The sequence below is a fragment of the Panthera pardus genome, unplaced genomic scaffold, assembly GCF_024362965.1.
Source record: "Panthera pardus isolate Hobbes unplaced genomic scaffold, ASM2436296v1 HiC_scaffold_25, whole genome shotgun sequence".
In the NCBI taxonomy this organism is placed as follows: Eukaryota; Metazoa; Chordata; class Mammalia; order Carnivora; family Felidae; genus Panthera; species Panthera pardus.
This window is the reverse complement of record NW_026526821.1, coordinates 14,953,349-14,976,201: the sequence shown is the minus strand read 5'-3', so window position 1 is coordinate 14,976,201 and position 22,853 is coordinate 14,953,349. Positions and strand designations below refer to the sequence as shown.

General features: G+C 40.7%; 1 protein-coding gene across 3 annotated transcripts in view; it reads right to left on the bottom strand.

Annotated features, from left to right (window-relative positions):
• Positions 1-22,853, bottom strand: part of NCOA5 (nuclear receptor coactivator 5) — a 30,872-nt gene that overhangs the window by 4,134 nt on the left and 3,885 nt on the right. For 2 of the 3 annotated variants that reach the window (XM_019458281.2, XM_053890203.1), the window contains exons 2-6: positions 13,716-13,782; positions 4,697-5,023; positions 3,190-3,326; positions 2,082-2,208; positions 51-250 (exon numbers count right to left, since the gene is read on the bottom strand). In XM_019458281.2, the coding sequence (XP_019313826.1) occupies positions 51-250; positions 2,082-2,208; positions 3,190-3,326; positions 4,697-5,023; positions 13,716-13,753 (829 nt within the window). In that variant the 5' untranslated portion in view covers positions 13,754-13,782. The remainder of the gene's footprint in view (positions 1-50; positions 251-2,081; positions 2,209-3,189; positions 3,327-4,696; positions 5,024-13,715; positions 13,783-22,853) is intronic. The other variant, XM_019458282.2, reaches the window with a different exon arrangement.

Here is a 22,853-nt window from a genome sequence, read left to right as displayed (position 1 = left end):
AATGGACTAGGGACTATCTCTGGAATTCTAACCCACTTGGGCCTCCGTACCTTGTGGGGTTCCGAACATGATGTTGACTGTGCACGAGCGGTGAATCTGGTGTTGCTGGGTGATGACGATAGCAAAAGGAGACCCTCCCCTGCTAACATCCTCCAAGGCTTGTGACAGTGACACCTCTGTGTTGAGGAAGATCAAGTCCACTACCATGCCTAGGTCTCGTACCTTCCGCCCCACAGATTCAGCATAATCTCTGCAGGAACAAACAGGATCCAAGTGAGCACTCCCTGACCAGCTCCCAATCTGTATACTGTTGCACCTCAGCCAGCAGTGTGTGCTCCTATGGAGAGTTCAAATCTTAGCGCATCCCGTGTCTCCCTAGTGCCCTCTTCAGGCTCCAAGAATCTAGACCAATTCCATCCCTTACACCAGAGTTCAGAATGGTTATGCCTAGCTCAGAATGGTCACATATTAAGCTACCAACAGCACAGTCCTTAGTACCCAGGTCTTTTTCTTGATCCTGCAGAGCAGGATCCTTAAAAACCATCCTGCTGCCCAAGACTTGAGGCGTGTACCTGTCTCTGGGGTGCTGCACAATAGAGTGGAAAAAGCATGGGCTTTAACGCTAGGAGGAGTCTGGATCCCAACCTTATCATTTACTTACAAAATTGTGAGGATTTAAGCACATCCTTCAACCTCTTACAAACTTGTTTCTTTACCAACAAAACAGGAATATGGCTCCACTCATGTCATTCCCCTGACCTTCTCTCCAATCTAAATTAGATCCTTGATATATTTCTTCTCAAAGGGCTCATCACCAATACCCCCATTTTTGTTGTCATCTGCCCAACTAGGGTGTAAGCTCCACCACAGGAAGGGGCCCTATATACTTGCATCCCAGTACCTAGCTTCGCCATACATGTAAGAGATGAGCTGAATGAACACACGTGTAACGTGATGACTGCGAAGATTAAAAATAATTTAAGTAAATCGCCTAGCAAGGGATAGCAGAGTAGGTGCTTAGAAAATAACAGCTATTATCCGGTGTCAAGAAAAAAAAAAAAAAAAGCTATCCACGGTTAAAACTGGCATCCATCTCTAAACAAGGCAGCCCAGAGCCTGGGAACTCTGCCTGCTGCTTGGTGTCTCGACACCTATTTCCCTAGTCTCTGCCTTGAAATTAGCTCTTTAACCTCAAACTGCTAGAAAACACATGAAGTTATTTACTAACCACCTGGGGAAAGGGAACATAGCCAGTGCCAAGCCTGCAAGCTGCTATGCTCCCTTGTGCCTCTCTGCTCGGTCTCTTCAGGAAACAATGTGAAAAAGCGGCAAGCGAAGAGGTACTGTGAACTCTGGATTGGCTAGAACGGTTTCCTGACAGTTCTGCAAGATCACGGCACTTCATAAAGAAGGCCTGGCAGGCAAATGCAGAGACACGTGCCTCCCGAAGTGGTGGGGATTCGGGGTGGCTCCATGAAGGGGGCATCTATTGCTTTGCATGACCAACATATATTCCCTCTTCAGTTTTCCTTTGGGAAAGCACCCTTCTCCTACTCAGTCCACATGATTCCACAGGCCTAATCCCACCTGTGGCTCTAGGAATGGGGCACATGACCCAGCCCTGGCTAATCGGGAATCTTAGCACCGCTGGTTCAAGGATGGGACAGTGAGCCAGGTCAGTCCAATGAGAAACAATTCCAGGCCTTTAAATGGAAGCACTGGGAAACAGAGGCTTTTGCTGAGACAGATATATAGGGTTAGTGCCATTCTGCCTTTTCCGGTAGAAAGCTTGCGTGAGAATGAGGGTAATACAGAGACCAAGTCTTGATGACGTGGTTTGACACTGGATGTGGCCCATACCTGATATTCCCAGTCAAGCAAACTAAAAATTTCCCTTTGGGGCGTAAGCCAGTTTGCAATGGGTTTTCTGTCAAGCCACAACTGACAGAACTCTGGCTCAATGTAGGAGAGCAATGCTAGAACCCACAGCCGAAGTTCAGTGGGTACGGCCGCCAAAGGAAGTCTTCATTTCTCTTCTGACCCTTCTCCTTACTCAGGAGAAATAACCGAAGGATTCTTACTTAGTCTGCTTGTTGACCACAATCACAGAACAATCAACAGGCCTCTCAGCATCAAAGCGTCTCTGGATTTCCTCAAAATACTGACGATAAAGCTCTTCTCTACGCCGTTCCTCACGTTTCAAACGTTCTGTAAGACACCGACAAGGAAAACTGAAATATGGACTGTGCCTTTCTATAAAAATAAGCCACAGACCTTACTTTAAATCCTACAAGTATGTAGGCCAAGGTCGTAATATACATATACTCTGTCTGAGTTACTCTTCTGGACTACCTCCTAAAAATAGCCAGTATTATTATTTTTTATTGCTATAAATTCATTGAAATGGAATGGCTGGATTAGAGGGCATGGTCACTTAAATGCATCATCTGCTGCATACTGCCAAACTGCCCTCTAAAGGCTGTTACTAACTTATCCCTTCACAGGGGTAGATTACCTAGTGCTAGTTCTCTGCATCTTGGTCAACATTGGGTGTTGTCATTTTTAAACATTCCTGCTAACTTGACAGGTAAAAGATAGTATTCCATTACTATTCTAATTTGCATTTTGGGGACAATTATTTAAGACTCTCATTGACAGATATTTGTTAATTTGTTCCGGAAAAAAAAAAAAAATCATGTGGTAAAGTTTTATTACAAATTAAAAATGAGGCTCTTATTTCAACTACAAAACAATTAAGAAATCTTTAAGGATGTATTGAGAATAATCAGGCTTTGAAAAAACATTTTGTCTTTATCCAAAAAAGAGACACTATTAGGTAAAAATTACGTATAAAACAAAAAAAACCCACATCACATGCCGCACAGAGAGTGCAGACAGTTGTAGTTATTTGGTTAACAGGCAAAAAGCAAGCACTTATTAATCCTCTCCAGCTGTAATCTTTTGTTCATGTCTTATTGCTACAATTTTGTGTTTACTTCTTGTTACAGGACTAAAGCAGATGATAGTAATCTTGCATTTTACAAATTATTTTCAAGCTAAATGTTCCCTACATACTAATAGACTATCTGTATTTCTTCTTTTTGTGGATTGCTTAGCCAAGTCGCTAGTCCCTTTCCAGTTGGTTATCTGTAAAGTGTTCTATCAGTAACAAATAAACTGCTACTTTACCTTTTGCACGAGACTGACTTTCTGGGCCTGGAGGGCCTCGTCCATCAAAGCTTTCTCTGTAACGGTCAAAGTAAGGGTCGTCCTTCCTCCTGCAATAGTCATCCATTCGCAGGTATCGGTCATAAGAGCTTTCTCTCCTGAAAAGTGGGAGAAATTTGCACAAAGTTAAAACTCACCTATCCTGCAAAACTCAGATATAGAGAATTCTTCAAGGCCCAGTCCCCTGTGAGGAAGCAGCACAGTAAGGCAGTGGACTCTGGGATTAGACAAACGAAATTCACCGCGTATCAGTTCGGTGGCTGTGACTCTTAACCTGCCTTGCAAAATGACTGGAGGATGTACAGAAAGCTCTCAGAATAGTTTCTGGCTTAAAGTAAATGCAAAATAACTAATAGTAATGACTGATATTAATTTTGAGGACTCCCACCCCCCCTGCCTGTGCTTTTTAAAAAATTGTTGTTTAAAATACATACAGAAATACAAATATTTCATATAAATCTATACATAAATTTCTCATCACCCTGAGCAGAACACTCATTAAGCAGTAACTCTTCACTTCCCATCCCTATAACCTCTAATCTATTTTCTGTCTCTGTGAATTTGTCTTCTCTAGATATTTCATGTAAGTGGAATCACACATTATTTGTTCTTTTGTGTTTGTCTGGATTACTTCGTTTAGCATGTTTTCAAGGTCCATCCCTGTTGCAGCAGGTGTCAGAATTACCTTCCATTTTATGGCTGAATGATATTCCACTGTATGGACAGATCACATTTTTTAATTCATTCACCTTCTGACAGACTTTCGGGTTTTGTCCATCTCCCAGCCACTGTGGAGAGTGCTGCTCTGCACATTTACATGCAAGTTATCTGTTTGAGTCCCTCTTTTCAAGTCTTCTGGGTACACACGCGGAGTGAAATTGATGGGTCAGAGCAATTCTACTGCATTTAATTTTTTAAGGAACCGCCTGCCAACTGCTCTCTACAGCGGCCATACTACTTTACATTCTGACCAACAATGTTTGAGGCTTCCAGTCTCTACACCTCGCCAGTGCTTGTTCTTTTCTTTTGTTGTTTTCCTTAGTAAATTATCACAGCCGTCCTAGTGGGTTTGAGGTGGTATCTCATCGTGGCTTTAATTTGCATTTCCCTGTTGACTAATGATGCGGAGTCTTTTCACAGACTTACTGGCTACGTGTGTATCTTCCCTGTGTTTTCGCACTGCCAAAACAATTTGCACTCCATCTTTTTTGTCCATTGGCACAATACTACCTTTCATAGGCTACAGGGAGAGATCCAGATTCATTCACTAAGTATAATTCATTGAACATCCACACATTCAGCAAATATTTATTGAGGAGCACATCGCCACTCGCTAGGCACTGGAAACCTAAGGCTGATAAAGTCACTGTCCTTACAGAGTTTCCAATTAGTTCAGCAGAACACCCATAAAAAAAGACTGTTACAAAAAAACCCCAACAAAGATCTACGCGGATGGCTGAATATGTACCTGTACATGGGCTCTCGGGAGTCTCTCATATCTCTGTATCTGTCATACATGGGGTCCCGGTGATCCCGAAAATCCCTAGAGTCTCTTAGATCACGAAAGTCTCTAAGGTCCCTCATGTCCCGAGCATCACGCATACTTCTGCTGTCTCTGTGATCCCGAATGTCTCTGCTATCTCTGTGGTCCCGCAAGTCTCGGGGGTCTCGAATGGCTCTGCTATCCCGGGCATCCCGGCCATTTCTGCCATCCCTGGGCTCTCTCCTTGGACTTCCTCGAATTGGGGATCGATCACGTCTTGTATCTCGACCATCTCCAAAGCCATATGGATCTCTGTGGGAGGTAGCAAGAAGAAGCTAAGACAAAGAAATTGAAGGTAGCCAACCCTTCAGCTCTTTAATGGAGGAAGCCCCCACCCTTTCCAAGCATTTTTCTCTAAAACACAGCAGCCAAACAGTGAGAACATGACTACAACTTTAAAGACAGTCACCCATCTCATCAGCAAATAAAGACTAGTAGGTTCCAGGATCTCAAAAGATTAGGACATCAGAGGAAGAATGTATGACCCAAAGCCAAATGTCTTGACTGCGGTCATAGTATTTGCCAGGTTTCAGGGAGTAATTCGGTATTCCTTACACCATGTTATCACTTCCACAGGTTTTCAGAGTGAAAGCATCTTTCCCCTAGAACCTGTTTTTTCCAACCAGACTCGTTTGAAAGAGATTTTAAAAGGGGGGAAAAGTTGGAGGGACACAGTAAGGGGCAAGACTCATGAAGAAAAAAGGAGCAAATGCACAATCTCATACAAAGGAACAGTGATCAAAGTAGTTGTCCCTGAAGTACAGAAAACTTCACTTAAAATATATAGTATGATAATCAAATTAAGGGAAAAAAGAAAAAGTACAATATGATACACACACAGTAAAGTAGAAGAACACTCAGCTTCTTTGTCTTTTCAACATAGTCATTGAGTAGTGAGTGGTCTCTCTTAATCTGAGTTTAATGCAGAACCCAGTTCCCTCCCCTCTTTTAAAACAGTGTTGGAAGTCACAGACGTATTTGTGCTGATCTCATTCAATATTCTTCATGAGACATTCCACTCCACTGGAAACTCAACCTATCTAAAATTAAACTTCTTATTCAACCCATTTCTTACTCAGTCCCATTCCCGACTTTTTCACTTCTGCCGAGATTCATTCTTCCTAGTTACCAAGGTTTAAGTTTTTGAAAATTAACGTTGATTCTTTCTTTCCTATCCCCATTAAGTCACCTGAATCTTGTTCATTTTTCCTTTTCATTCCCCCTGGATTCATCAATCCAAACCCTTATTTTTATGCTCGGTACCAACAAGTTTCCAAAACACAAACCAAAAACCAATCTTCCAGATTTCAATTCATTCTACACATAAATATCAGATTAACCATCCAAATTTCCACCTGTTGCCAATCACAGCTTGACGATCACATTTCTGTGTACCCCTCCATAACAAATCTGGACTTTCCAACTATTATCCCTCCCCCATTTCCTGATTCAACCCCCTCAGGTCTGTTCTTATATGACTTAACTCATATGACTCTTATCTGCTTCAGGATTTCTGTTCATATGATTTTTCAACTTGGAATATTTTTCTTGCACTTAATGCAAGTATCATCCAATCCTCACAGGCAAATTCATGTCTCAAATCGTCCAAGAAATCTTCTCTAATCTCCCTAGTAACTGCTGATCTTTCTGGCTGCTCAATGCTTAGAACACTTACTATTCCTATTACTCATCTTGATATAGTTACGTTTTTACAACAATGTCTTCTTGTTTGACCTACTTTAAGGATTACCTCCTCCATAAAATCTGCCCTAAACTCTTGAACTTCCCCAACAAATATGTTCCTCCTCCAGTCCTTTCCATCTCGATAAATGCCACATCTACCTACACTGTTGCTCAAGCTAGGAAACTGAATGTCATCTCTTCCAAAGTCCCAACTGCTCTTCCAATCATATTTTCAAATTCTGTCCATTCTTTTTCTGAAATTGATTATCAATTCTGCCCATTTCTTTACCTTCATTAATACCACTAAAGGCCAACTCATAATGATCTTTCCCTAACACAGCAAGAGACTTCTAAAGTGGGGAAAGATTTCCCCATTTCTGCTCTTGCCTCTTTTTCTAATCTTTTTTCCAGATTATTCTAGGGTGATCTTTCAAATACATAAAACCTTTTACTGGTTTCCCACAGTGTTCAGAATTCAATCCAAAATCTCTACTAAGGCTGGGCAGGTGCTGCATGGTCTTGGCTGTTTTCTCCAATCTTGTCCCCTCCCCTCCCAAGTTCACCATTATCTTGCCACACTGGCCTTTCAGCTAGAACTAGCCAAGGCTTTTCCTGATGCCTCTACTTGAGCGGCAAAAACAGATCCACACTCATTCTCTATGTCTCAGCACAATGAATGTTTCTTACCCCTGATTCTAACAGTCTAAAAGTTTACTTTCTGCCCTTAAATCCTGGCCACGTTTTCTCATAGCACTGTTTTTGTCACTTATCACAATTTGACACATCTATTTACTTGTTTAATGTCTGCTGTCAGACTGTGAGTCCATGAGGACAAGGACTGTCAGTGTGACTCTCCACCATAAACCCACTATGTAGGTTTATAATGTCTGGCATATGCAGCGAACGCTCCATGACTATGCGCAATGAACCTTGCTCCTGTACGTGTTTCTGTCGCTGCACTTATCACACTGTTCTGTAATTATGTTTACATGGCTTTTCTATTAAAGACTAAGCTCTTTTGAAGTCTTTGGATCCCTAGGACGACAGCACGGAGCTCAGTGTTTAATGAACTGAATTTTCCAACTGAACTATAAGCCTCTCATGAGCAGGCATCCTGTTTTGTTTATACTTCCGTCATCTATCATGATTACACATTACTAGGCAGCCATCATGATGCCTTGCCATCAGCTTGGTAGAGAGCCTCAGTTCCACTTCATCCACAAGGGCACAGCGAAACCAATTTAAATGCCCATTTTGCATCTATGAAAAGTCCTTGTCATATATCTTAAGGCTCACAAGTACTCCTGATTTGTGGGAGACCAGGGAATTTAAATGAGGTACTAACCAGTTTTCCTATTCAAGTGCAGACTGACCAAGATTCTTACTCTGGTTTTTCTTATTAGGTCATATAATCTTCCTCACATGTATAACATCTGCTAGAGTATATAATGTGGGCAAACACTCACGATTCTATGGGAAGGGACAACCATTAAGTATTTTTGGATTAATGATCGGTAGATAAACCTGCCTTGGGGAGCAGTTGGAAGCAGCCATTAGAGGTAGAATCAGATTTCAAGTGTTGTTGGCAATCAGGGATGAGAGAGATCATGAACCTGACAGACCACAGACCACACACACAGCCTTTGGGTGTTGGAAATGAGGGGTGGGGATATGGATAAGAACACCGAGTCACAGCACATGATCACAGCCTTAGGATAAGTATAAAGGCCGTATCACTCTCATTCTTTTGAATCCACTGAAGTGCCTTACTTACCTGTCAGAGTCCATCCCTGGAGGCTGACCATAACCCGAGATTCCCAAAGTCTCGGCTCACGCTTCCAGTGTGAGAAGGCAAGCACTCCCTTCCCCTCAATGAATCTAAAGTCCATGTGCAACAAAACTACTAATTCCCCCTCAATTGCCTTCTGGGTAAAATGTAGAAAAGACGATATTCACAAGGTGGAAAGAACCAAAAGAATGGTGGAAGTAGGAACACAGAAGACAACAATTCTCTAAAATGAAAAGGCAAAGCTTTTCTCCTTTCTCCAAAAGATGAGCAGTATGGCAGAAGCTGTTCTTCTGGAGACAAAAACAAAAAACCTTTTAGGGTCACTGTAGGACCCAAATCAAGAATTCCCCAGAACAAAAGGGCTTCTGCTGCTGGCCCCAACATCTTTCTCAAAACAAGAACCAGCTAACAAAAGGGAGGTACAGTGTGCAGGATTCAGAGTGCCGCAAGGACGAAGCCCCTGAACAAGATGCGTGACCTTAGATAACAAGTGGGTTAAAAGCAAGTTTCTGGAGCCCAATAAGGCTCAATCTCATCCCATGGCACCAGAGGTGTTTTACTTAGACCAAATGCAGTGTACCCTTAGGTACCAGGTCACTAGAGGCTAAAATGAAACCGAACCTTTAAACTGAACCAGTTAGAGAAATTTCAGCACTGGAGTCCACAAACTGAAGGCAGATGACAAACACTACTAAAACTGTTATAAATTTCTCATCTATTCAGCTGGGAAAAAAAGCCAAGTGCTCTTTGCCTTGAGAGAAATATCGTCATATCATTTGGAAACACGTGACGGGGAAGGGAAGGATGGGTGAAGGGAAAAGCCATGGCTCAGGTGGCAAGTGATGTGCTTCCGGAAGAAGTGCTTCTCTTCCTGGGGACTAAAGAGGTGCGCAGAGCACTAGGCGTTTGAGGGCCTACAGAGTAAGAACGACAAATGACCACCTTGGAAGAGCACGACGGACTGTGAGCTTTTCTTCCTCCAGAGAATGAAACCTCAAGCCCAGGATGGTGTTCTTTGTCCTTGGCTCCACAGAACATTCCGGAGAAAGACCTCTGTCCTTTTTTGTTGGCATCTCCGTTCCGCCTTTCTGTTCAATGGAATATTTTCCTTGGGAGGGCCAGTTTTTTGTTTACTCCTGAAAAAAAATTCTCCAATAGCTCTTGGTACTTCTGTTCTGTCACAGATACTGTCCACAAATATCATGATCTAAATGGCTGGCTGCTGTGTGATGTTGATCCCCCACCATGATGGCTCCGTGCTACTGAGAAACGGAGACAACAGACTTGTGTGGAATTTTGCCATTAGGTGACAGCAGGATATGGGGTGCAATGAGGTATCACACCTCACAGATCTGAATTTTGTTAAGTGTCCACGCTTCTCCCTAGGAAGCACACTGGTGATTTTCTCAAGCACAAATATGACTTTTCTGTCGGTAGAGGTGGCACTTGCTCTGAGAATCGACGGCTGTTCGTTAAGTGTTAGTGCCCGGTATCTTAACTTGTGAGGCTCACCTAGAGCTAGCGCTGTCTCATACCCAAGAGCAAGTGGTCATCAGAGGAATCAGCGCCGTGGATATGCAGAAATCACCTTGGGCCACGTAAGAAAACTGTCTACGGCTAGGGTATTTCTGAGGAACCGATCTTGGACCACCTTCACCAAAGAGGCACCAGGCCTAACATCCTCAACAAATACGTGGGAAAAATTCTCTGCAGAGCTTTTGATGTACACAAATTAGTTCTATTTGCTCTTTTTTATGCCAGGCAGGAAGATTTAGGAAATACGGCGTCTCATTTGGAGGTCACATCTGTGTCGGGGTATGCTCCCAAGACCTGGATTGCCAGGGAGTTGAGCTGAAGATGGAAACGGAGAACATCTGAGGTACAGTCAGAATCACGGTCCAGTCTTTAAAGAAGGTAAAGGCCAGCGCCTAGTACCAAAGCTAGACAACTTACGTGGTAACTAAGCAATGCGCTCAAGAGTCCAATGAGGCGGTCCAAGGGCTAAATGATGCGAATTCAGGCCGAAATTGGATCCGGAGCAGGGATCCCTGATGCAGCCATTCTGTGCTTGGCCGGACCAATACTGTTAGAACTACACACTGACAGCTGGAGTCATTAGGGAGGCACATTACTGAACAGAGAGCAATGCCAGCAGAACTGTGGCTCACGGAGACGTTTGAAGAGGTGACAATCCTGTGAAAACTCCCAAAGATACGGAGGTGTTTTGACACTCAAGGTTAACGTCCAGCAAAACAAGGTGTTACGAAGGTCTTGCCAGCATGCTTAGAAACTATTTTATCAAAAGTAGCAACACCGAAGACATAAAAGTACAACTTAAGGGAAATATTTGCCACAAATACACGCCCCCCCCCCCCCCCCCCCCCCGGAAACATTGCATTCCCTACGGCAGGGAACACACAAATGATTAGGGTTGCCAAATGAAGGTAGTTTGGCTGTTGTCAAGAGACTGGAATTACTTCAAGGCTTTGACTGGAAGTATGCACCCAAAGAGTGGTATCTAGTGTTCACCCTTGAAGAAATGATTAGATTCTTCCAGGTTCACTAGTCATCCATCTTGCCTACTTATTCCATTTTATTTCTGCCCTCTTGGTACACCTTAAGAGACAATACATGATCAGTACGATGATCAAAATGTTAGTATTCTGTTTTGAATATTCAATTTTTCTGGCTTTAGAGTTTCTTTTTTTATTAAAAAAATGTTTTTTAATGTGTATTTATTATTGAGAGAGACAGCATGAGCATGGGAGGGGCAGAGAGAGGGGCAGACACAGAATCTGAAGCAGGCTCCAGGCTCTGAGCTGTTAGCACAGAGTCCGACACAGGGCTCGAAATCACCAACTGCGAGATCATGACCTGAGCCAAGGTCAGACGCTTAACGGACTGAGCCGCCCGGGCACCCCTGGCTTTAGAGTTTTTACATTTTTATTCTTAAAGGTAAAAAACTGGGACTCTCTGCTCAGGTTTGAGATGGGGCTCAGAATAGATTTTATTAAATGCGAACATCTTTCTTCCTTGAACTTTATTAATAAGCATGACAGTATGATACTTCATCACGTTAAATAACATGCTGAGGAACCCAGTCAGGGACACAGCACCAAGGGGGAAGACTGACTTTTGATGGAAATTGAATTAGTCTAGCTGTGCCTCCTAATGATTGTAAAAAAAAAAGCAGGAAGCTATTGTCCTATCTGTACCCCAAATAATCTCATTTTAGAAACTGTTACTGAGGAAGGGGGGATTTTAAAAGGATCATATGTATGTATCTAGTAGGGAGAACGTTTTAAAAGGCCCCCTCTAACGTTGTTTGTATGTTATTAAAAAAAGAAGAAAAGCATACAGCTGTTTTTTCCATTACAGATGAAATTACAGAGTGGCATTTTAAGTTGGGATGAAATTAATCTTTTTAACTTAATGTCCTGGCAATAGCTGTACTGGATTCCAAGCAGAGGAGATGGTTATTTCCCCAACACTACCAATGTTTGTTGAATACCTATAATCAATTGGAAATATCAAAAGCAGTTGGTTAAGTGTCATTAACAGGATGACATAAATCTACTACTCTGTATTTTGCAATGTGCCTTGGTTTTTTGTTGTTATTTTGGTCTGTTTTTTGTTTTCTTTTTTTGCCTGAAAAAACACACAGATATTATCTAGAGATTATAAGTATTGTGGGGAAAAGAAAGAGTGGAGAGGATTTTACTAGTGGAGTCAGGGTCTACGTAGTTACCAATTTCATACTCCTTCTGGTAAGCTACCTAGTCCAGAAACACACACATCAGAGCTCCTCGGAAAGTGGATACACACTGTTATCTCCTTTTAAGCCACTTGGCAACCACAGCTTCCAACGGAAGCCCCATATTTCTGACTGTTAGTTAGATGCAAACTCTCAGCCCTCTGTAGTCCATGTTTACTGGGGCAATGAGGAGCACAGATGGGACTGCCCAACATCTCCAGTATGGTCTGATGCAGCATAATGGAAGCAGACATCATACGGAACTGCTGCAGTTCTACAGGGTTCATTTCAGTTCTTCAGGATGCTCACACATACCCACAAAACCAACCAACACAGTATTTACCTGCAAGCCGCAGGCATCCCTTATGGTGTTAAAGACAACAGACATAATGCCAACGTATATGCTCACTTGTGCGGTGAGACTAATGGAGGGCCAGGGCACCCACGTGGCAGCTATAGTGTAGCTACAGTTGTGGTGTCAGATTCAACTCCTCTGCACCGGCAGAGTGCTCAAAGAATCCAACTGAAATCACCACCTTGCTGCTACAATCTGCTTGAACTCTGCCGAGCAGTCGTGTATAATCTATTCCTGCTAGTTTAGAAAATACCCATCCTTCACATCTAAGTGGGACGATATACACCAAACATACAGCAGCCATTCTTTCCTATAAGTGGGCAACAAAATATAGGTGTCTCAAAGGACAGCTGTATGTTATGTGTAAGTGAGTTGGGTATGTCCCGGGTGACCTGTGGAGCTCCTAGTACATTGCAGACTAGGATTCACTGTACTCAGCAGTGTTCAGTTCATTATAGGAAACGTAGTCTATCACGGTATATAGTTTAGGTGTATAGTTTATTGTGGGAAATCGGTACTTTTACTTAGAGGAAAAAGCAAAATCCATACTGAGTATGCATTTGGGCCATGAAGAGACGCCAGATGTGAAATACAGCGTATCTGCCTGCAATCCACACAAAAGTGCACACGCTGCATCTGCTAGTTTGGAGACTGTATCTTTGATGTAAATGGCAACATTAATAAAACCCTTCTTTGAGAGAAGGGGCCAATTTAATGCATATCTCAAGGGTATACATCAGGACAACCTCTTTTGTATATATTAGCAGAAAGAATATATTAGGGAAATGCCTTTTATTTCCAGAAAAGCTAAGAAAAAGGGAGACTTTTGAGAGCTGGAGTGTTTTTTGCCCTTTTTTATTTCCCCTCGAACAGTAACCCAAGCATGCGAGCAAACAGGGGATCTGCAGCACAGGCACAGCAGCAATCTCTCAAGCAGCACTTTCCGTAAACCTGGGTTAACATCTGGACCGGCAGCCATGTGGAATGAAGAGTCGAATCTCTGATGCCCGCTGCAGCGCAGCAAAGCACACACCAACGACCCCGGGGCACTCCTCCTGCTGTGGAGGCTCCCATTGACACGTGAGCTGGGGACAGAGAGGTTTATCCTCTTCCAATTGCCTGCAACTCATGTTGCAGGCTGAACTTGCTGGGTTTGTCACCGAAAACACCAAGCTTCTCTGCATCTCCTGATGTATGTTTAAAAAAAGCAGCAAGGCCTTTCACACAAGGTTCATGTTCTTATTGTTTGCTTGAGCGTTTCTGATTTGTTGGGGGGAAGAAAAGACCCTTGATGTACGAAGTTGGGCTTAACTCCCCAGAGCCCAACTCTCCCAAGGTAACTCACTGCTTCAGGGTACTTTACCTTCGTGTGGGGCTGGGTCTTGATGGAGCCGTATTCATATTTCTTCTTTCCGCTGCCTTATTAATATCTGAAAAGAATAATCAACCCATCTGTTCAATGCTACGGAATAAAAACAAAATCATCAGCACATTTCAAATGAAAGCAACAACAAAAAAACTACAATGACAACCAGATGGTGTAAGAAAATCCATTCAGCAGACACACTGTCACTTGGGCAATTTTTATTAAGTCACGGCAGTACATTGTCACGGTTTCGTAAGGAACGTCCCTCAGTTTTCTAGCTAACACAGTTTGCATAAAACGGGTTATGTCAATGCTTTAACACTCTGCCAAGTCACAAACTTAACAACTGCCCCTTCCAAAAGGGGAAACGGTTGTCTTCTAAACTCTTGGAGAGCCAGCTCTAAGATTCTTTTTTGAGGGAAGGAGAGTGGGAGAAAGAGAAGGAGAGAGTTAAAAAAAAAAAAAAAAAAAAAAAGAACAAAGGCAAATAATTCCACTTTATGTGACAAAGAAGTAACAACCGGACCCTGCTGTCTTAAAACTTCCAATATCCCATAAAGCAGGCCTACTTTTAATGTGCCTTGTGTTGCATTCCATTAGATAGAATTCCAGAATGACATGTAGGAAATTAATTTTCTTCCTAAACAAAGTATATTATATGTTAACATCTATAGCCCTCACAGATAAGTAGCTAAGAATAAGAATTGGCATTTGGTATAATAGGGTTAGATAACAAAACACTTCACATAAGAAGTTTTCATTAGAGAAGACTGGCATTTACAACTAGGTAAGGGAGAACAGTGGAATCGTACAAACTTACTTAGAAAAGCCAATTTGTGCAGTTAAAGCCTGCTTGCTAAATACAAATCTGCTTTGCAAAAATGAAGTGAATAATACAAACACCATGTATAAGAAAGAATTGATGAAGTATCTAAAGAAATGTACCCATCTATGTCCAAAGATAACACAGACCAATTTTTATATGACTTAAAAATGAATAAATTCATTCATAATTTCATTCTTTAGTTGAATGAAGAAATAAAACTGTGTCCTGCTATGGTGTAGTTTTGTTCCCCTTGTTCCATGTTAAGTGATTAGTAGTGTATCTAATGACATTAAGTGGTATTAAGCACTCACATAATTAGAGTGCTTTAAAATTGTAATTATGTATTTAAAAAATTCCAACCAGAGTCCTATGGTGTGAGAGACTATAGTAATAACCAAAAGTTTAAGAGGTCTGGCACAGACTTTACCCCGCTATGTTGTCGACTTCTGAGTTCCTGTTCAAGTGAGAACGATCTTCACTTCCATTTTAAGTCAGAGTTTCTATTATGTCTAGAAGAATGACTTTTGATAAATTGAAGGTAACATAAATTTAAACAGTAAGAGAAGCACAGTCCACCCTAAACTGCCTCTCACATTTTCAATTAAGCAGACCCAAGCTATCATCCAGCTATATATCCAAGAGAAATGAAAACATGTGTCCACACAAAGACTTATATGCAAACTTTCATAGTAGCATTATACATAATAACATATTCAAAACTGGAAACATTTCAAATGTCGGTCAACTGGTGAATGGATAATCAAAATGTGTTATATCTATAAAATGGAATACTACTCAACAACAGAAATAAATGAACTACTAATAAAAAAATCAGAAAATAATATCTATATAAGACTTGGTCTATAATCTCTGATCATGGCTTTGGTATGGCAAGTGGCACTTTCACAATTTACAACCCTCAAAGTTAACGAACATCTGAATTACACATTATATAATGATAGGCCTTACAGGGAACACCTAACTCTCTTCTATGTAATTGTGAAGAATATCAGTTCAGGTTTAGAAGGGCCTACTGACCTAGTCTGCTCTTTAATATGGAGTGACTATGATTCAGAGAGAAATGTAATCTCTTCGATTGTTGAGGTAGTTTTCAGAGTATCTCTGGAATACACTGAGGGTGGTGGTGGTGTTGTAAAGATTTCTTCTAAATAAACACTGTAACTCCCAGTAGGATTCTATATATTATTAATTGGTTGTGAATAAAGAAAGCTCACCTAAACATTGATTGACTTGAACATTGATTATGTTAGAGTACAGAACACAGGGTACTATTTTAGTAGGGAAGTTTCTATCAATGCCATATAATTTGCCCATATGATATGAAAAGGACTATTACATTGTGTAATTATATCCTGTTCTGTGAGCACCTACATATAGGACTGCGGAGACCAAAGCAGTCATGTATGACATACCTCTGGGGCAAAACTGGTTCCAGTTAGACTGAAGGAGGTAAATATTTTACTTTGAAGTTAGTGAAAAGTTTTTGTAATTATTTGAAATATTATTTAAAATTCAAGATTAATTTATCTTTTTGTTTTTTACTTATTTTTATTTTTTAGAGAGAGCACATGCACAAGCGGGGGAGAAGCGCATGGGGAGAGAGAGAATCTTAAGTAGGCTCCATGCTCAGTGTGGAGCCTGACGCAGGGCTCAATCCCACAACCCCAGGATCATGACCTGAGCTGACATCAAGAGTTGGACAGACGCTCAACCTACTGAGCCACCCAGGCATCCCAAGATTATTGTATCTTTAAATGATTTTGACTGCAATTTGCCTCCTCATCGAATAGTCTAAAGCAATTATACTTTGATGGTGTGACTTATGTTTCTTCTGCAAAAAAGAGAACTCTCAGACCATTTTCTTTTTTCCCTTACGCCAAGTGTTTGTTTATTCACAGCTATTTAAGAGTTCTTTATACTTCCATCTTGGATGAGTTATAGAGAAAATGAGACCTGGAAATTTCTGATAGTTTCAGTGCCACCCAAGAGGGCTGCTCAGGTTACAGGAGAGCTGGGGGGCAGGTTTCAGTGAGAGTTATGAAAACAAAACTATCGTCACCACCAATCCCAATACACAAAACATCCTAACACATGGTCACCCAGAACTTTTGGAAAACCTATGAGTTCAGAAATACAGGAAGAATAGAGAAGCTACAAAAGTACAAATAACTTCAGGGAGCTGATCAGACAGTATAGCAAAGATTTAAAAAGTCAAGGGAAAAAAACCCTTGCCCCATTTTTTTTTTTTTTTACAATTTTTTGTTATACAACTTAATAACCCATCAACTGGGAGGCTGGAGGTTTATTTGAACAAGTTTCTCTTTGAAAATGCAAATACTGGGACTGGGAAAGAGGGCTTTTGTATTAATTAGTTGAATCAGATTATTTTCTTCCTACATCCTTTCAGAGACATATAGTCCTATGCCAAGGAAATAGAAATGACATTAATGTAAAGGAAAAGAAAAAAAAGAAGGAAAGACAATTTGGGCACCTTTCTGGACATTAGGTAGGGAACAATAATGGGAGAAAATGTAACCAACAAGAGGGTAGTGGAAACTTTAAGGCTTCTTTCTCCTCCTGCTCTATCTCATTCTGGCCAAATGCCTGTAAGATCAAAAGTCAGTCTCTTAGCGCCTCTTTCACCTTGGCCTGGTTGGTACCTCTATACTTTGTTAACTAGACTAGCAATGTGAGCACCACTGGAAATCACCATCACTACGAGGTACGTTGGCCTGAATATTTTCTGAGGTACCTTGGCCTGAATATTTTTTTTTTAACGTTTATTTATTTTTGAGACAGAGAGAGACAGAGCTTGAACAGGGGAGGGTCAGAGAGAGAGGGAGACACAGAATTGAAACAGGCTCCAGGCTCTGAGCTGTCAGCACAGAGCCCGACGCGGGGCTCGAACTCACAGACCGTGAGATCGTGACCTGAGCCGAAGTCGGATGCTTAACCGACCGAGCCACCCAGGCGCCACGGCCTGAATATTTTTTAAGTGGTTTTCTGAAAATGGTTAAAAGCACTTTTCAGGTAAGGATTTTTAGATAAGAAAAATAACACCAACTGAAGGGATCTACATAAAAGGAAAAAATTAGAAAATAATCTAGAAAACATGATGTCACAGAGGAAGTGGCAGAGCTGTTTTAAGTCACAAAAGACTGGGTTAAAGAACTTTCAAAGAACAACACAATGCCTAATGTACAATTTTATTTTAGACTAATATGCTAGACAAGGTTCACACAATGGTTTTTGTATAATGCTATAAATAAAAATGCATGTTTCATTCACAGCACCAAGAGCTGCTCTGCTCTTTTTATTAAAAATTTTTTTAATGTTTTTTTTTTTTGAGAGAGAGAGAGAGAGAGAGAGAGAGAGAAGGAATGTAAGGAGGGGCAGAGAAAGAGGGAGACACAGAATCCAAGGCGGGCTGTAGGCTCTGAGTTGTCAGCACAGAGACCAACGCAGGGCTCAAACCTATGAAGCGCAAGATCATGACCTGAGCCGAAGTCAGACGCTCAACCGACTGAGCCACCCACGTGCCCCTTTAATTGTACTATCATAAAATCAATTCCTTTCAATTTAAAACCAATTAATTTTTTTTTTTAAATTTCTGAGACAGAGAGAGAGAGAGAGACAGACAGACAGACAGACAGTGAGAGCAGGGGAGGGACAGAGAGAGGGAGACACAGAATCCAAAGACAGGCTCCAGGCTCTGAGCTGTCCGCACAGAGCCCAACGTGGGGCTTGAACCCATGAACTGTGAGATCATGACCTGAGCCAAAGTCGGACGCTTAACTGACTGAATCACCCAGGTGCCCCTTAAAATCAATTTTTATCACAAGCTATGACAATGGAAAAACCACAAAGACTATGCTGAATAAGTGCAGTATGAATCGCTGCACTTGGTGACACTACCACCCTTGGCTGTTGAAAGAATCCAGAAGCCTATACAATTTTGTCAAGGGATTACAAACGAAATAAAATCCTCCAAAGCCTTAGCTGAAACCACCTAAAAATCAGTTACTACTAAATTGAAAATATGTGATTATAAAGATAATGCCACTTGGAAAATCACACTGACAATAAAGTGGTTACCACACATTAAACGCCCCGAATCGGGAGAGGAAAGGACAGCGCTTCTCCTTTAAACTATACTTGTGAAGATGACGTTGACGGTGTAACATCAGGAATATTATAACCAGTTATACTATAATGAGTTAAGGATAAGAGAATGCTCTGCTTGTGGTTTCTAAATCAACCCTTTAAGCTCACTTTAAAAACTATGCATTCCCTCTTATTTGATTATCTCCTTCATTCTCTAATTAAAATAATTATTCTACCTTTAACTGTATTAGATTATTATTCCTCAGTATAGGAACGGGGGAAACAATGATAACTTATATTTACAGAACCCTGACTCTGTCCCAGAGTCTGAACTAAGAACATTATGTGCATTACCTCATTCAATCCTTTCTACAACTCTTGGAGTTAACTACTATTATGATCTCTATTTTGTGAATGAGAAAATTTGAAGTTTAGAGAAATTAAATGACTTATCTTAGGTCACATGATCATCAGGAGACAGAGCTAGGATTCATCAAATGTAGGTCTGTCGGACACCAAAGTGCTTAAACATTATGCTATGCTGCCCCAACAGGGAGTGGAAAGACAGGGTTTCCATTATGAACACTTGCTAAGACTCCCGGATCAAACTGATAGAACCTGGAAAAGGCCCAGTCTATGCCAGTCGCTCCAATGTTTAAGTACCCCAGACACCCACCTATCACCTCAAACCAGTGTTGGTCCTTGAACAATGCAGGGGTTAGGGGCACTGAGCCCCAAGGACCCCAAAAACTTAACAATAGCCTATTGGTAACCAGAAGCCTTACCGATAATATGAACAGTTGATGAACACATATTTTTGTATGTTATATGTATTATATAATGTATTCTTACCATAAAGTATGCTAGAGAAGAGAAGATGTTACGAAAGAAATCATTTACAGTACCCAAAAAAATTTTGCACATAAGAAGCCACACAGTTCAAACCCATGTTGTTCAAGGGTCAACTGTACAATGTTTCTGGCTTTGCTACTGATATTCTATTCACTTCAACACTTCAGACAAACATTCTCTATCAACATTTAATCTCCTACCCTTTTTACTTCTTTTCAGGAAAGAACACTTGCCTGGGATCAGCATATCAGAGTTCTAGTTCTACTTGGCGTGTGTGTGGGATGTGGTTAGTCAAGTCATTTGATTTCTCTGAATCTGATGAAGTGGATATTCCACCTGTGTTGGTTATGTTGCTTCAAGGAGAACATCAGCTAAGAGAAAAAAACTCACTAATTTGGATTCACAAAGATTGAGCTAATCTAAACTAGTAAAATAGTCTGAGCTACAAAAAATTTCAAGTATAGGTTTATTTAACACAGGTAGAATTTCAACTAAACTGTACAAGTAGAGATCCTTATAGAACTAAATTAATAAACTGGATAGTTCATCACCAGCACACCAAATGCATCTAGGCCTACTATGTACTATGTACCATGCCTTAGACATATGGAAATAAAAAGGGTAAAGTCTCTGCTTTAAAGGAGTTCGCTGCTTAATAAAGGAGAGCAGGACACATACAGATAATCATAATATTATCTAAAATGGGTTTATAGCAGAGATAATAAAGGCCTAACTCTGTGTACATGGGTGTCGCAGGGGAGAGGAACAGGACAGAGAGGAGACTGGAAAGAGTAAGGGGCAGGGATGGCCTAAAAGTAACATTTAAACTGACTCCTGGAAGATGAATAGGAGTTTACCAGAGAGAAGTCATTTGGCACATGCAAAAGTGAAGGAATGGAGTGAAGAACATAATTAGAAATACTATAGGAAGTTTAGTGTAGGGAATAGGGGGATAAGAGGAAGAAAAGAGGAATTACAGATGCAAGCCAGAATTGGAAAAAGGTCACAAAAAACTTTGTTACTGAAAAGCAAGAGATTGGTGGCAAGAGGGCCTATATAAATTGAGCTACCATAAAAGAGTCTCAATGAAGCCAAACTAATGAAGGCTTACTGTATGTATGTTATCTAAAAGGGGGGGGGGGGGGGCGGTCAAGAGTATTTAAACCTCAGACCTTAAAAATATTGCCTATTCAGGTACGAGACAAATATTTAAAAGGTTATCTTCAGTAAAGGGATATAAAATAAACTGAGGGCCAGAGTCAGTAGTTAATAGCCAACAAAAATGAGTTAAACCCACCGTTCAGGAAGAAACGGACAACCAAGCACCCTTCCTTAGTTTTCTTCTAATATCTTTTAAAAAATTTAATGTGGTAAAAAACACACAATATACAATTTATCATATTAACTATTATTTTCTTAAAAAGCAAGCTCTACACCCAACATGAAGGTTGAACTAAGGATCAAAAGTAGCAGGTTCTACTGACTGAGCCAGCTAGGCCCCCCTCATATTAACTATTTTTAAGTGAGCATATTAAGTTTATTCACACTGTTGTACAACAGATCTCCAGAACTTTTTCATCTCATAAAACTGCAACTCCTTATATCCAGTAAACAATTCCCCATCTCCCCTCTCCGCATTTATATACATACACATTTTTTCACTCTTCACCCTGCACTCCTTTACTGAAGATGTATCAGCACCACCTGAGAAGATAGTTAAACACATTTTCAGGCCCCATCGCAAACTTTTAGAATCTGAGGATGAAGCCTAGGAATCTGTATTTGAACAAGCTTCTCAGGTGATTCTTGGCAGGTATTTGAGAACTATATTCTGTTTATCCCTTTAGCTTATGTACAACATATACTTAGACCCTCCATTTAGAAACCTCTTCAAACTCCTGTATTCAAGGGGTAATAACCCATGAACATAATCTGTTACAAAGAAAATGTCATGACAATGGTTAAAATCTGTCAAAGTACAACCGCTGAAAACAGTAAACATAATCACATAGCTATCCCCAAAGGAAATGGAATCATCAACCCAAGTTTCCATAGTACTAAAGATAGTATCCAATTATAAGGTCTGTGCCCCTGCTCCCCAAGGAGGAGTGTGCACCAACACCTTCTCTTCGATTTCATCTGACCATTTTAAAAAGTACCCTGAAAACTTACGCGTCTTTTCCCTATTACCTAGTTATGAAATAGCAAGAAAAATATTAACCACTGAGCTTGCCACTTTTTGATAGCATATTATCCACTTCTTTGGCTAATAAATGGCAAACTAGCAACTAAAGTTTTCTCTAAATTCTGCCAACTAGACTTGTTGGTATTGGTTTGCTGGCAGGGGCTGAAACTCCTGCTTCTTCTGAGGCAATTGGTTTTCATATCTAAATGCATCTCTCTGCAAGAAGAGAAAAATGGTCACACACAGAATTTCATATCCACACCGCTAAAAGCAAAGTGGAGCAAACCTAAATTTAATAAGCAGACCATGGAATCTTGGTAAGTGTGCTGTCTTTGTTCACATGAAAGTGAAATCATCCTACTGATGTGAATGGAAGGAATTATAATATTGAAAACTGCACAGATATTCTAACTATTGCTATTACCTCTAGTCCAGACTATCAAGCCAAAAAACATTTTAAATTACAGTTTTGCTTAAAATGTATAACCAACCATAAACCAGAGTTGTTAACTCCTATTAGTAATCTGAGATACGAACAGATTAGTACTAGAATCTACTTCCAACTTCTATTTCCAGGGAAATCTCATTTTCTAAAGCCTAAATCAGAGGTCCTCAAACCTTTAATGTACGTAACAACCGCAGGGGTGGGTTCTGAAAGGCAGATTCTGTAGCCCCCAGAGCCCCTCCAGAGACTGTTCAGTTAGCGGGGGAGGGGGTGGTGAGCTGCATCCACGGATATGCATTTCCAACTAGCTGTTCTAGTGACTCTGATGCTGTCCTACTATAACTTTTCCAAAAAAAGGTTCAGTTCATAATCTTAAGTTTTTGTACTGAACGGAATCATGTTTTTCTTAGTTTTTCTTTTTGATATCAAGAATAATTTCCAAAGAGATTTAAAAATAAATTTCTTGTATCATCTCTGATGCTAACTAAATACATGTTATTATTATCTCAATCTCCAACTGCATAATTAAGTATATCCACTTAAGGCCAAATTACTCATAATTCAAAGTTCTCCAAAGCTTGCCCACTAACTGTAGGATCAACCTAATCTTCAGTAATTCAATCATTCTAGATCCAAACCAGGGAACCACTCAAGATATTTTATAGAGATAAAGGTATAAGACTGCTTTATAAATGTTCTCCA